We start from the raw sequence: 14,089 nt of genomic DNA, 5'->3' as shown, positions 1-14,089 counted from the left end.
TGCTGGCTCCTTGTGCGGTCCCTGCGGCGCGGGGAGCGGGGCCGCCGCTGCCCCCGCCCGGCCCGCTCCATCACGGCCCGGCCGCCCCGCACGCAGATTCCCGTCACAGAGGGGCGTGAGCTCCGGGAGGGGGGGGGGTGTTTCGTGATTGCTGCGTTTTTTGGTGGTTTTTTTTTTTTTTCTTCTCGCGGCGATGGGTTGCCCGGCGGCAGCTCAGCCCCGCCCCCTCCCCGCCCTCTGCCCTGCGCCTCCCCTCCCATGGCTGTGCCCATAAATCCGCGGTGTGCAGGCGGGAGGTGTGCGCGGGGCGGGTTCGCGGCAGTCTCGGGCGCGGGCGGGCGTGGAGCCTCTCGCGCGTTCCGTTAGGTGCGGGCGGGCGGCCGTTCGCCGGCAGTCGTGCTCCGGGGGCCTCCGACCATGGATGCCAAAAAGGTACGGGGGGCGAACGCGGGCTCCTTTTCGCCCTCTTTTCCGTCGCTCGGGTCGCCGGGCGCTTCGGCGGAGGGCTGGGGGTGGTGAGATGCAGTCGCGACCGGCGTGCGGCCGGGGATCGTCGCCGTCTCCCGGTGTCTGCGGGCCGCAGTGGGGATGGATGCGGTGGTGGTCCCGGCAGGGCCGCTGCTCGGCCCTTCGGCGGCTGCCTGCGGGAGTGGGGGAGGACCGCACAGTTCGGGAGAGGTTGTCGGAGGTCGCTGGATCGATTTGGTTTCGTGCGCGTGGCCTGATGATGCGCATGATGCTGTCCGTGCTGTAGGGTATTGATCACGAGGTTTGTTTCGCTGGCGGCGCCGCACTCGGTTTGTCCCAGGGTTTAGGATGCTAAAAAGGGGATTGCTCTTAAAGGCACTTTTTGGGTGGTGGTGGTATGAGTTATAAAGGCATTTTTAAATTTGAAGAAGGTGGCAGAGCATGGGCTTCCCCTCTTTCTCATATGGAGAGCAGGGGACATCTGCTCATCTGCAGCTGCGAGTGAGGTGTGCAGCAGTGGAGTGAGCTCATGGCTGCGTGTGTTTGAACGTGCTAAGGGAGACAGCAAATACCCAGCTGGACCTGGTGCGGGATGCCGGGGAATTACACGGGAGCAGCCAGAATTGGAGAAGGCCCGGGCTCTCATCGCCATGTTGTTGGGAGGGTGATGAGGACAGCGTGAGAGGATGAGGCAGAGGAAGGGAGAGCGTCTGGTCAAGGTCGCTCGGAGAAGCGCGGAGAGGCCGCTCCTGCCGGGCTCAACAAGTTGTACAACTCTGGGGTTGCAGTCAGCGAAGGAGGGGAGCTGGTGAGGAGCATCTCCTGGGAAATGAATGCAGCCGATGCCTGTGGTCGGAGGGAGGGATGGTGGTTCGAATTCCGTGCTGGTGTACAGACCTCAGTCTTGAGCCTTTAGATAGAGTGGGTGTAGCTGTGCTATTTCCGAGCTGCCCGCTTGCCTTTCGGGAAGCGAAGCACTTGCAGCATTAACAAATGATCCATACATTAGATCACAGTCTGGCTCACTGGAGGGGATGGGTCATGCCGTGTGATGTCTAGGTGGTGGGAGGCTGGGTAGGAGATGAATAGCAACAGCCAGGAGAAGAAGTAGGAAAGAGGGTAGAACAACTAACCTCCTTACAGTTTATTTATGTACCACCTCAATGAGGGGTACCCACAAAGCAGGGACCTTGTGGTCCCTGCAGCACCCAGAAGAAAAAGGCCAGCTGAGATCACTGCAAGCCATGACAAAGCAGAGTCCTGGGGGAAAGGTGCTTTTGTGTAAACCATGTGGAGAGCTGGGGTTTGCCTGCAGCTTTGCCATACTTGCTGGCTAGAGATGGCCTGGCCTGGAGTCCTAAAACTGCTTAGATATTATAATGCATTTCTACAGGCATCCAGATGCTTTGAAAGTTCTGTGTCCTTGTGGTTCTCTGCCAAATTTCCTTGAGATAAAAAAGAGGGGAGCGGTCACAGGGTGCCTGTGAGAATGCCTGGACTGCCTATGGTGTGTTCAGGTGTGAATGCTACCTCTGTGCTCATCTGCTCCTTGTCCACTTTGTCTCCACCACTGACCGGGGCAGGAGGACATTTACATGATGTAGATGCAGGAAACCATGGCTGAGAGTAATTTCCTCAATTTCTGTTTATTCAGGCTGAACTGGTTGTGTCTGAGGGTTGTGCAGGCCAGAAGCACAGACGTGCTTCCCTTGAAAAGATTGGTGAAGGTGTCATGAGCACTGACAGAAGGTTATTGTCAAAAACTTTGGGCAGTTTGAGAACCACTACTCCTGGAGCTGAGCTAGAAAGTGAGAGACTGGAAGAGCTGTGACAGTAGGCCTCAACAAGTAGTTTACTCTGCCAGGCTTAAGTACAATAATAGGAAAGTCTTGGAAAATGAACTGTTGATATTTTTGGAAAAGCTTTCAAACCTCCTGAGATGGGAAGGAACACAATTTTTCCAAATTGTGCCAACTCAAGCACTGGCTGCCTAAGTGCCAACTCTTGAGTCACCTGCTCCCCCACACCTCCCTCACTCAGAGCTGGCTTAAATGCCACGAGCTTTAAAAATGAACAACATGTCAGATGCTTTTCGCTGACACTTAAATTTCTCGGTCTGTGGGGCTTCTGAGGTTGGACCTTCAGGCTTTCCCTATGGCTCTGAGGGCTCAGCAGTTTTTTATTTAAATAGAGATTCAGGTACACTGAAATTCCAGGCAGTGTACATCATTTAAAATACCAGCTATTGCCACAGCTTAAAGAAAAATAGATGGGGAGCTTGGTAGCAGCTGCTGCCACCTCTTGAGGCACGCTGCTCTGCCTGGTGCCCTGGGGCAGGGTTGGGAAGCTCTCGCCTGGGAAAAACACTGTTGCCGCTGAAGAGTGCGTGTTGTAACTGTTATGAGTGACTGCCAGTGTAGCTCATGGGCAGATCTGTGACTCAATTTATGGGAACTTGTCAGCTGGCGCAGGAAAGAGTTAGACCCTTCTTTCATGACATGCCAGAGATCAGCAAAAGCTTCTGTAAAGCAGATCAACCCAAAATAACAGCCACTAATGCAGCCAGTGTATTCATTACTAATGAGCTGCGAAAAGTTGCTGAAGGTCGGGAGATAATAAAGGGGTGGCCCTGACAAGCCCTCCTACTTGTAGTCACAGAACTTTCCCTGCTGTACAGTTGCATCCCCCTTTCCTGGGAGGGGGATCCAAGGGATGCTACTGGTACCCACCCACCCTTGCTGGATAAAAGCCCATTCCCTGCCCTCAGAGCCCTTGCACATGGCACCTATGAGCGGCAGCTGCTGTTTATGCTGAAGAGAAACTCAAGTTGTGTAGAAAGCCAAATTAACTAAATAATTGTTCCCTCTCTTTCCACAGAAAATCACAGCGCCTCTTGTCTATGCTGTTTGCATTGCTGCCATTGGATCTCTCCAGTTTGGGTACAACACTGGTGTAATTAATGCACCTGAGAAGGTGAGACGAGGAATGAGCTGGGGAGGTGGGATGAGTGAGGGGCTGATGGGAAGACAGTGGTGTAGAAAGGAGAGGGACTGTCTCCCCAGCAGCCAATAATTTGGTTCTGGTTTATGTAGTCAATAAGGCATTTAAAGCCCCCTTTCAAATATAACATTGAACAGGAAGGGCAAACTTTTGGGGAGGAGAGAGAGCAAACAGAGAGATTAATTCTCCTAATTAGGAGCGCAGGAAGGGCAGGGGGGCTCCATCTGCCATATGTGGTGTGTGGAGGAATGTGAACCACTTTGGTTTTGAGTCAGAATAAACCAACCATGGCAGAAGGAATGCAGAGAGCAGCAGGCAGAAAACAGTTAAGGGCTGGTAGGAATTACAGCTGCCCTAATTTAGTTTATTTCAAGTTTCTTTATTTTACTTGTTTATTCATTCCTTGTGTTAAGTATAGATTCAGTACTTGCAAAAGGGTTGTGACTTGGCCATTCTGACCGAATCATCCCATGACTGTAGCCTAAGAACCAAGACGTGAAGAAAATGAGATGTGGTTTTCATGTAACTTTAAGATGGTTCCTCTGTCAAGAACTGAGTCATGAATACCACATCCACCCTGTCTCCGGGAAGCGATGTTCATGACAGGATGGGGGATGGGGTTGGTCCCTCCCTAGCTAATGTCCTGCTGCCATCTGCTGGGGGAGACACTCTGTCCCCCCCGCCCCCAGCCCATGCCAGAATTTACCTCGCTAGCTTAGAGAGATGCCTGGGAAATCAGCAGCGTGGCCCTGTCACATCCCCATGGGGCAGCATTATGTTAAAAATAAACATTTTTTCAGGTTTACTTCAGTGAAGCCTTGTGTCTCCAACTATTTCTGTCCCAGAAATCCTAACCCTGCTGCCAGTGTTTTGACATTGCCAGAAATGTTCCCATCCTCTCACTGGTCATGTTTTCTTGTTCCCTTTCACTCCCAGCTGTCTCACGCCTCTTCCCAAGAGCCACCAGTGACTCACATCATCTGAAATATTCAGAAGATAAGCCTGTTTTCCTTAATAGACACTGCTGTCCTGTGGGTACCCCGCCTGCCCCCCCCATTGAGTGAAGCACTCTCCCTCATCATACTGCTACTTCAGTGCAAGCTCCTCCTTCTGCACCCTCATTTTCCCTTGTATAACTTACTGCTGCGTTTTTGGGTCTATCTCTGTTTTCATGGCAGCAGGAAGCAGAAGGAAGACAGCAGTCTCCCCTCTGGATTGTGACTCTCTACCTGATTCCTGTTGCAGATCATCCGGACGTTTTTCAACAAAACTCTGTCAGAAAGGAGTGGGAAGGCTGTCTCCCAAGAACTCCTCACCTCTCTGTGGTCACTTTCTGTGGCCATCTTCTCCGTAGGAGGCATGATTGGCTCCTTCTCAGTCAGTCTGTTTGTAAACAGATTTGGCAGGTAAGTTGGGAAGAGGGATGCAATCTGTTGGAGAACTTTTCCCTTCTGCAAAGGAGCATTGGGAGGAAGAGGGCAGAGGTGGGAAGAGATGTCTCAGGAGGAAGCAAGAATGTGTGGGCTGCAAAAAGGATTGCAGACCAAGGCAGGAGCTGAATGGGAATTATTCCATTCTCTTCCCACCCCTGAGATGGGAGATCATGGGCAGGTTTACCTTTACCAATATTCCCGCTGTATTGCCAGTTTAAGCTCATTCTTGACATCTTTACCCTGGCAGGAGGAACTCCATGCTTCTGGTGAACATCTTGGCCTTTGCTGGTGGCCTTCTCATGGCCTTCTCTAAGGCAGCAAAAGCAGTGGAGATGTTGATTCTTGGCCGCTTCATTATTGGTGTCTTCTGTGGCCTCTGCACCGGCTTTGTACCCATGTACATCAGTGAGGTCTCACCCACCAGTGTCCGTGGCGCCTTTGGCACCCTCAACCAGCTGGGCATTGTTGTGGGCATCCTGGTGGCTCAGGTAGGCGTGGTACAACCTGATCCTACCCTCAGGTGGGGGAAGGAGGGCTGGGAGAGGGCGAGGAGGGCTTTAATTGCCACCAGGTGCAGTATGTGGATCCTGTCATACTGGAGTGGGGGTGAGGAAATGAAGTGTTTAAAATCACTCTTGTTTCTCTCCTATTCTTGGTGTAGATCTTTGGACTAGAGGCAATCATGGGCACTGAAGGGCTTTGGCCAATGCTTTTGGGGTTCACGGTCCTCCCGGCAATCCTGCAGTGTGTAGGTCTTCTGTTCTGCCCTGAAAGCCCCCGTTTCCTATTGATCAACAAGATGGAGGAGGAGAAAGCCCAAGCAGGTAAGGACTCATCTCAAAGGGGCAGGGCAGTGTTCTGGCTCTCAGCCTGCACTGCACTTGAGTGGGAGGCCAGGACTGATTCTGGAGCCTGTGGTGGATTAGGGTGTGACTCCCGGAGGGCACCAGGCCTGGCCTACCTTCCCATCCTTTAGGTTGCACCAGTGCCAGGAAGCATGAGAAACCTGGCAACCCAACAGAGACTCCAGGTGGGATTAAGATGTGAGGAGTGGCACCTGGCCTGGTGGGATGTAGCAGCACCAGCTGCTGCTACTCCACCAGCTCCTCCTGAAAGGCAGGAAATAGGTGGCATTTAACAGAGAGCTTGGAGGGCGGGGGTCGGCTCTGGCAAGAGTGTGAACGGAATTTCAGGATCAAACATAAGCTTGTAGATCAATCAACATGAGCAGGATCTGGTTTCTGTGCTGATCACAGCACCCTGACCTCTGGGTTGAAAAGAAGAGCAAGGCTGCCTGCAGAGGCTTGGTCTTTCCCAGGCAGCAGGCCTTAACACCAACTGGAGGTGTTCAGTCTTCCTGCCATGCCCTCCCTGCTATAGCAGGATGGGACGCACACCCCCCACAGCCAGCAGGTGTGTGTCTCATACCTGACACCTTTGGCTTCCTCCCTCCAGTTCTCCAGAAGCTCCGTGGCGATCGAGATGTGTCTCAAGACATCCAGGAGATGAAAGAAGAGAGTGCTAAAATGTCCCAGGAAAAGAAAGCAACTGTGCCAGAGCTCTTCCGTTCTCCAAACTACCGTCAAGCCATTATCATCGCCATCATGCTGCAGCTCTCCCAGCAGCTCTCAGGCATCAATGCTGTGAGTTACCTTCCTGTCCCATCTTCTGGGCCTCCCTTATCTCTGGCTAAACTTGCACTTGCCACTGGTGTGGAAAGATCTATGAGTCCCAAAACCTCTTTGTGCCTTGACTGGAGGGTCACTGTTTTGTCATCTGGCTAAGATGGAAATTGGATATTATGGCTTTTGCTTTTCCCACAAGACACTGCAGCCTTGCACCAAGTGAATGAACCTTGACTGGAAGCATGGTGTTTTATAGTGTGGAGTGTTGCTTAGAAACTCCCTGCTGGGTGTGCAAGCCATTAGGCAGAGGATGAGGGACATGCTCTCAAACATGGAATCATGACTGTGTCCAACCTTCTCTTCTCTTCCAGGTATTCTATTATTCCACAGGGATTTTTGAAAGAGCTGGTATCACACAGCCTGTCTATGCCACCATTGGAGCTGGTGTGGTAAACACAGTCTTCACTGTGGTGTCGGTGAGTGGAATAGGGCTGTGTGTCTGCCTGGGTCTGTTCCTGGCAGATGGAACTACAGACAAGTAACCAGGCAAAGCACTGGGCTATGCACTGACCTGTAGGAGCAAAGACAAGAGTGCATCCAAGGCATGGTGGGAGGAGAGATAGGCAGAAAGAGGTGTTGTTGCCTTAGATGAAAGAGAAGGTGGAAAAGGAGTGCATGTGGGGAAAAGAGTGATGAGAGAAAGCAGTAGCAAGAACCAGAGTGGAAGAACTTGTGCTGAGGATGGAGCAGCCTGGTGACCTGCACTGAGATCACCATGGTCACTGAGGTTTACAGGCAGATAAGTAAGAGGTGCAGGATACTGAGCAAGGGAACCTGTCCTGCTTTTGCTGCCAAAGTAATGGATTTCTTTTTTTCTTTCTGCCTTCTCCTTTCCAGCTGTTCCTGGTAGAGCGTGCGGGGCGCCGGACCCTCCACTTAATTGGTTTGGCTGGCATGGCTGTGTGTGCTGCTGTTATGACTGTAGCTTTAGCTCTGAAGGTGAGTGATCAATGTTACTGTCCAGGCTGACCCTAGCAGGAACCTATAAGACTATACATCTGCTTTGCTCTGCAATGCTGCCCTGTAGGCAGGTAGAGCTGGGGCTAGAGCCAAGTGTGCAGTGGAAAGAGCAATTTTATAACTCTGGGAACTGCTACAGTGTTCGCAGTGCAGCTGAGAAAGTTGTGACACTGGAGATGGCGTTGTGCTGATCATATCTTGTTCCCTTGCAGGACATTGTGGACTGGATCAGGTACATCAGCATTGTTGCCACTTTTGGCTTTGTGGCTCTTTTTGAGATTGGCCCTGGCCCTATCCCCTGGTTCATTGTGGCAGAACTCTTCAGCCAGGGCCCACGACCTGCAGCCATGGCAGTGGCCGGTTGTTCCAACTGGACCTCCAATTTCTTGGTGGGAATGCTCTTCCCCTATGCAGAGGTAAGTCTCAGCTAATAAAGCACTGTAAGAGCACTGCAGTATTGGAATAGGTGTCCAGAAGGGTAGCAGAACCTGCATCTCTGAGACATGACTATATGACCTTTAATAACCTGGCCTCTCCTGGAAGTTGTCCCTGCTTTGAGAAGTGGGCTGGTGAGTCTTCCAGAGTCCCTGAGTCTCCCAGAGGTCCCTGAGTCAATGTTAAGATTGTTACTGAAGGCTGTTGCTCACCTTATATTCTGCTGTCTTAACTAGTTGTAGCTTACAAATATTTGGAAGAACCATCTTAGTTAGGACATCAAGGCTTTTGCTTTAAAAGCCTCAATTTTGGTCACCCTCAGGAAGATTAAAGACCTTCAGAAGCCCATGGGAACCTGATTTCAATTTTAAAAATGCTGTGATGGCAAAAAAGTCAGTAAGGGCACTGTTGGAGAAAGGTGTTGGAATTTTAACCTGTTGACAGCAAATGACCTTACATGTAACTTCAAAATGAAACCTTTTTCATTTGTCCTCCCTGCAGAAACTATGTGGCTCCTATGTCTTCCTCATCTTCCTTGTTTTCCTGGTCATCTTCTTTGTCTTCACATTCTTCAAAGTGCCAGAGACCAAGGGCAGGACTTTTGAAGACATCTCGAGGGGCTTTGAAGGACGAGGAGCAAATGCCCCCACGTCACCCCAGAAGAGCCCCATGGTGGAGCTGAACAGCATACAAGCTGACAAAGCAGCTGCCTAAGATCCATGACACACCCATTCTTCAACTCTTACATGCTTAAAGAGTCATTAAAGGAATGAGTAAAGAAAACCATGAGAACTGGGACATTTTTCCCCTCCTCAATTGCTGCTATTTTCTTCTTTTCACCCACATGCTCGCCCATTCTGCCAGGCTTGCCAGCGTTAAGCAAATCTGATATGGGTGGTCTGCCATACTGGGAAGCACCTGGCACTTGCAAAAATAATCTCATCTTTCCTGCCACAAACATCAGGAGAACAGAGAAGAGCTGGCAATATTTTTACTTTTCTCACGTAAAATGGCCGTTTGGGGTTAACATACTTATGCACACAGTGACCATTATGTATTTGAATCTAATCACTATTTTTGTAGTGAGTTGAAGTGACCCGCTAAACGAGTCCCCAGCCCTTTGAGTCTACTCTGTGTGTGTGTATGGTGTTACACTGGAAGTTAGCAAGCTTACCAAAAAACCATCTTGCTTTTTCCTATCCAGTGTGCACTTTTTTTAGCCTCAGGAAAAAGGGGACCAAGTCACATGCATATTTTTTTCCTGCCCTTTAATGTTTTTGTTGTATAGACAGACTGAAAGCATACTTTTACTTCAGTTTATTTATTTGTATGTCACTTTGTAAATATTTATTTTTTTAATGGTGTACAAAAATGTACAGATAATGAAATTGGAGAAGTTTAAGAGAAATAGCTATTCTAACAAAAGATGCTGTAGACTTGAGGTGCAATAAGACTGTAAAGGAGAAATGTGGTACTAAAAAGGAGGTTGAGCATTTAATGTGGTATGTACAGCAGAGCCAATTATGCACATCACCTCGAAGTTATTGGTGCCCTCTGGAAAGAAATTCAAAGAATTGTGTACTTGTGGGAAGAGGTATGTTTCTGCACTAAAATCTCTGTTATTAGGGATTTTTGGTGGCTATTTTAAATAATTGTTCTCAAGTGTTGATGAGAGTGTGATATTGCATCTTAAAATGGATGTTGTTGGATTATATTTTCAGACATGGTTTTAAGCATTCTATGGATGATTGAGGGTGGTGATTGCAAACCAGAAGGTAATTATTCCTGCCTTCTCTTAATTTTATTTCTTTTTGGCTTCTCTATTTGTAGTCTAGTACGTCATAAAGTCTGAAATTTGCAGATTGTCATTTAAAGGAGTGTGAGGATAAAAATTATTTTTCCAAGCTGTATTTTCTTAGCAATTGTTCCTATAAATATTACAGAGGCATGTAGCATGACCCTTCTGGACACAGGCATGGTCAGTTGTGGTACATGTAAGTTCATAAGGGTAGAGATGCAGGACTAGACACCAGAGCTACTGGAATTTGCTAGTTCAGCAGTGTGAAAGGTCTGTAGTGCTCAGTCCCCTGCTTGGTTGAAGGCCAGATGTTTTTTGCCCCATATATCCTCTCTGAAAGGTCTGCATGATGTTGTGGTGCTCACCAGTGTGCTTTGTAGACGTGTACAGCTCTGTAATAGTGCCTCTGTTCAGAGGGATGTGGCAGGCGGTAATTGTTCATCAGTAAGTGTCCGTCTCCTCGCTTGTCATTCCGCCAGGCAGTTGAGTTTGTGTATCCCCCACCCTTGCTGCTGAGCTAGCACAGCTCAGGTCAGGCAGGCAAAAAGTAGCACATAGGGTACACTTGCAGTCAAGGAGGGGCAGCTTTACTTCACTGCAGCGTTCTGTGACAGGGTCCAGGCCTGTGCCTGTCCAGACCTGCACAGAACAGGTAGCACAGAGGTGGGTCTGATTTAAACTCCTGCTCTTCTGACATCAAGCTGCAGTTTTTGGACTTGGTCAAACTCAGGGTGACCTGCTGGAATTCATTACTGGATATCCCAGAAGAGAGGCAGGCCCACAGATTCTGAGGTGGTAAAAGGAAGAAAGGCTTAGAAAGGATGGAATGACAGCAAGACTTTTGTAGTGTGGATAGCCCAAGCTTTCTTGCCAACACAATGCTTCACAGCAGGTTAGAGAAATTCCCATTGATGTATATTCTGATGGGGCCTGTCCGACATTTTCAGTAACTAGTGATGACATTTCTACCTTCCCTAATGAGAAACAGTTGCAAAGATCAGTTAAATTTGCTGCTGTTAAATGCTTCCTGTGAATTAATTTAAAATGCCCCAGCTTTGCACAATACAATCATATTACATCCAGTTTTCCCAAGCTTTTTATCAGGCTTACATGCCAGATAATTATTCTCAGAAGTATTATGTAAGACTTCTCTCCCAATTTTGGTATTTTGGCTCAGTTATGTAGATTTCTGTGCCCTTCCTTTGACCCTCCGGCACATCCAGACATGATATTTATGGGTATGTATGTTAAGAAATTCTCCCCACAGCTGTGCATAAGAGCATTCCATACTTTGCATCAGATGTGTGTTGGCTTGGACCGAAATGTGTTGGCCTTTCTCACATGGTATTTCTGTTATTTTCTTTTTCTGTAACAGCATTGTGAATATTTTGGATGGATTTTATATGCTTATTAATGTGGTTGTTTCCTGGTTTTGAAATAAAAAATATGAAATAAATACCTGATTTGGATTTTACCTTTATCCTGTAGGTCTTCTCTTACTCTTTTATCACAGCCTGAGACTGCACCCTGAAATGTCACCAGCATCTACCCTGCAACCTTTTTGGGTAGCTCAGCACTCTGGATTTGCTGTTTTATCCTACTGGAAGTGGTAATTTTTCTCAGCCTCTATGCAAATCACCTTTAATTCCCTCACCATTATTTGTTAGCAATTTTTAAACTAAAAAGATATGCTTCTCTGGTTCTTGTTTGCCCAAATCCTTTTGGTTTGTGTGCAAATACTTTCCCAGTGTAACAGGAAGGGAGAGGAAAAGTGGCTGGAGGTTGAGAGTCCTGCACAGCGCTAAAGAACCTGAGACATCAGCCCCTGCTCTGTTCCCAGTGCAGTCCTCAACTCCTCTGCCAGGAAGAGGAAGGAGCCCTTTGCAGTGTAGCTGGTGCTTTACCTCCCTCTGTCTGGGATGTGACCTTCGTGTCCTGCTCTGAGATCGTGCCTATGTATGCTCAGTAGTGGATACTGGAAAGGAGCAGGGTGGTGGAGAGAGAATCCCATTGCCCCAGGAGCTGATCCCATAGCTCAGGGAGCACTCTCAGGGCTCTGGGCTGCTCTCAAAAACTGTGTGAACAAAATCTCCTTCAGCAGAAGAGGATGAAATGAAGTGAAAGGAAGGAAAAGATAGCAGACCCCAGAGTACCTTAGAGCAGGAATATGGCTAATATAACTCCAGAATCAGCGGGCTGCTCCAAGCCTAAAACAAGGAAAGAGTAGGGAACAATATAAAGCCTGAAAAAGCTCAGCATAGCAGAGCTCCCATGAAGACTTTCTGAAAGCTGCTGCTGCTGGCTGCTGCGTGTTCCTAGCTCGCGCCAGTGTTTTGCTAAGCTTGGTATGCAACCAGCCTTGGAGCAGAGGAGTGCCCTGGGCTAATCTGTCTAGGATTGTTTTTCAATTCTAGCTCAACTATAAAAATAAAGCCCAGCCATCCAAACTCATAAGCATATCCAGCTCAAACTTAACTCTTAACATTTCAGTTTTCTTTGTCAAAAGTGGAATCAGAGAACAAAATCATTTGGGACCAAAGCATGTGATTTGCTGAACCCTAAATTAATCTGCTGTGTAGTTTCTTGTGATAAACTTTGGGTAGGGAACAAGGCTTTGGTTTAGATCTGGTTAGTCCTCAAAATTGTAAGGAAGCTTGAAAAGGAAAACCTGTTAGCAATTAACTGGTTTGAATGCAATTAAATGGTTTGAGAATGGGTTGTTTTCAGCTGAAACTGTTCACATCCAAGTGAGCATGCAGGCAGTTCTTGTAGCCACCACAATACCCCACAGAAATGAATCCCTGGAGAATTCTTGGAGTGAAACTACTGCTGAGTGGACAGGAGATGAACCCCAAGGGTCCCAAGTGATATCAGCCACATCAAAGGTTTCAGTCCTGTTTTACAGGCAGGAGCACAATAGAGTATCACAGCATCACTGCCAACATTTGGCACTTTCTGCTTGTGTTATTTCTGATCAATGTCTTTGCGTACTGGGCCAGAAAATCAGTTTATTTCTGTGAGAAGAAACATGGGAAAAAAACCTCCAGCAAACCACATTTTATTGGAGGTAGATTTCACTGGTGCATGTCCAGCGTACAAATCTTTTTATTTGGTTTTGTGTTCTGAAACGAGGACACAAATTCTAGACACCTCAGTAGCTGGGAGATATGGGGCAGCTTCTCCCTTGGGAAGGTGAGAGCACAGGCAGGACTGCAGTCTTACCTCCAAGCAAAGCTGCTAACCCCTTCTTTGAGGGTTGCTCCAAGAAGGAACATTTGCTAGTTTGGTGGGGGATTGTGCCATCACTGCTTTCATTTGAGAGGAAGGAAGGTGTGGACACACTGCCAATGTCATTGTGATGGGCCCCGATGGAGCAGCATCAGGAGGTGACTCATCACTACCTTTTCTCCCACCGTACACATCATGAGAAAGGCCCTGCCAGCAGGTAAATCAAATGCACATTTTGTTGCACAGAAAATTTATGTCTGGCTTTTTTTTCAGACTTTCTGTGGACCAGACCGAGGACACAATTCTAACATTTTCTTCACTTTTAGAAGGACTCTTTGAAGACATGTGAGATGCTTGCTGGAAAACCTGGGGTCCATGGCTCTGGTCTGTCACTTGTGCTTTAGCCTGGCTCTCTCTTTACAGTGTGAGTTACCAGACGAGAGACGGTTGTCTTCATAAAACGCTGCGGGGAAAAGGCAGCACTCAGGCTGTCTTAGACAAGGAAAGAAAATGGTTTTCTTTCCTAAAATATATATTGCTACAACAATTTAATTGGTGTTACTTGAAAGTGTTCAATTTCTAGCGGAGGCAGGCTGTAACTTTTAAAACAACTCACTTGCTGTGATAAACCTTGTTTCTATGCTATACCTCACTAAATTACACAGTATTTACACAAACTGTCTCTTCCTCTTCCATAAGTTTCAGCAGGCCTGATAGCCACATGACTGACCTGCTAAGTCTGTTTTCTGCCTGTGTTGCACAACCATTCTCTGTTTAGCAAGTGGTCACATGGGTTTGTGTAAGGCAGTCATACTGGTGCACCAGTCACTGTGACATGCATTGAGGGTCCGCTGCAGATCCTGTTCTGAACCAGCAACTGGTCATCCATGTAGTGATCAGCCTGGTCAGACACCACCCTGTTTTTCCATCCCTGGTCTCTGTTTCATCCTGTTTTTTAGTCTTTTCCATCATGAACAAATTTGCTTTCCATTAACAAATTTGATTCTCCATCACAAACATACTCCTATGTTTATTGCTTCCTTTATATTCCTGTCACCAAGTGCTACTGTCACTCAGACTGC

The 14,089-nt window shown here is 48.0% G+C and overlaps 1 protein-coding gene across 1 annotated transcript; it reads left to right on the top strand.

Moving 5' to 3' along the window:
* The first annotated feature begins 286 nt into the window (after positions 1-286).
* Positions 287-11,259, top strand: LOC121662738 (solute carrier family 2, facilitated glucose transporter member 3). The gene is made up of 10 exons (XM_042024264.1): positions 287-432; positions 3,346-3,441; positions 4,714-4,874; positions 5,149-5,389; positions 5,563-5,725; positions 6,357-6,544; positions 6,898-7,002; positions 7,424-7,525; positions 7,759-7,962; positions 8,483-11,259. Exons 1-10 carry the CDS (start codon positions 418-420, stop codon positions 8,693-8,695), a joined length of 1,488 nt encoding a protein of 495 aa, XP_041880198.1. The 5' UTR covers positions 287-417; the 3' UTR covers positions 8,696-11,259.
* The last annotated feature ends 2,830 nt before the right edge of the window (positions 11,260-14,089 follow it).

Source organism: Corvus kubaryi, unplaced genomic scaffold, assembly GCF_017639235.1.
Source record: "Corvus kubaryi isolate FWS band 111438036 unplaced genomic scaffold, C.kubaryi_AGA036_p1.0 37260, whole genome shotgun sequence".
NCBI lineage: Eukaryota > Metazoa > Chordata > Aves > Passeriformes > Corvidae > Corvus > Corvus kubaryi.
The sequence above is the reverse complement of the archived record's forward strand: the minus strand, read 5'-3'. Positions and strand labels throughout refer to the sequence as shown.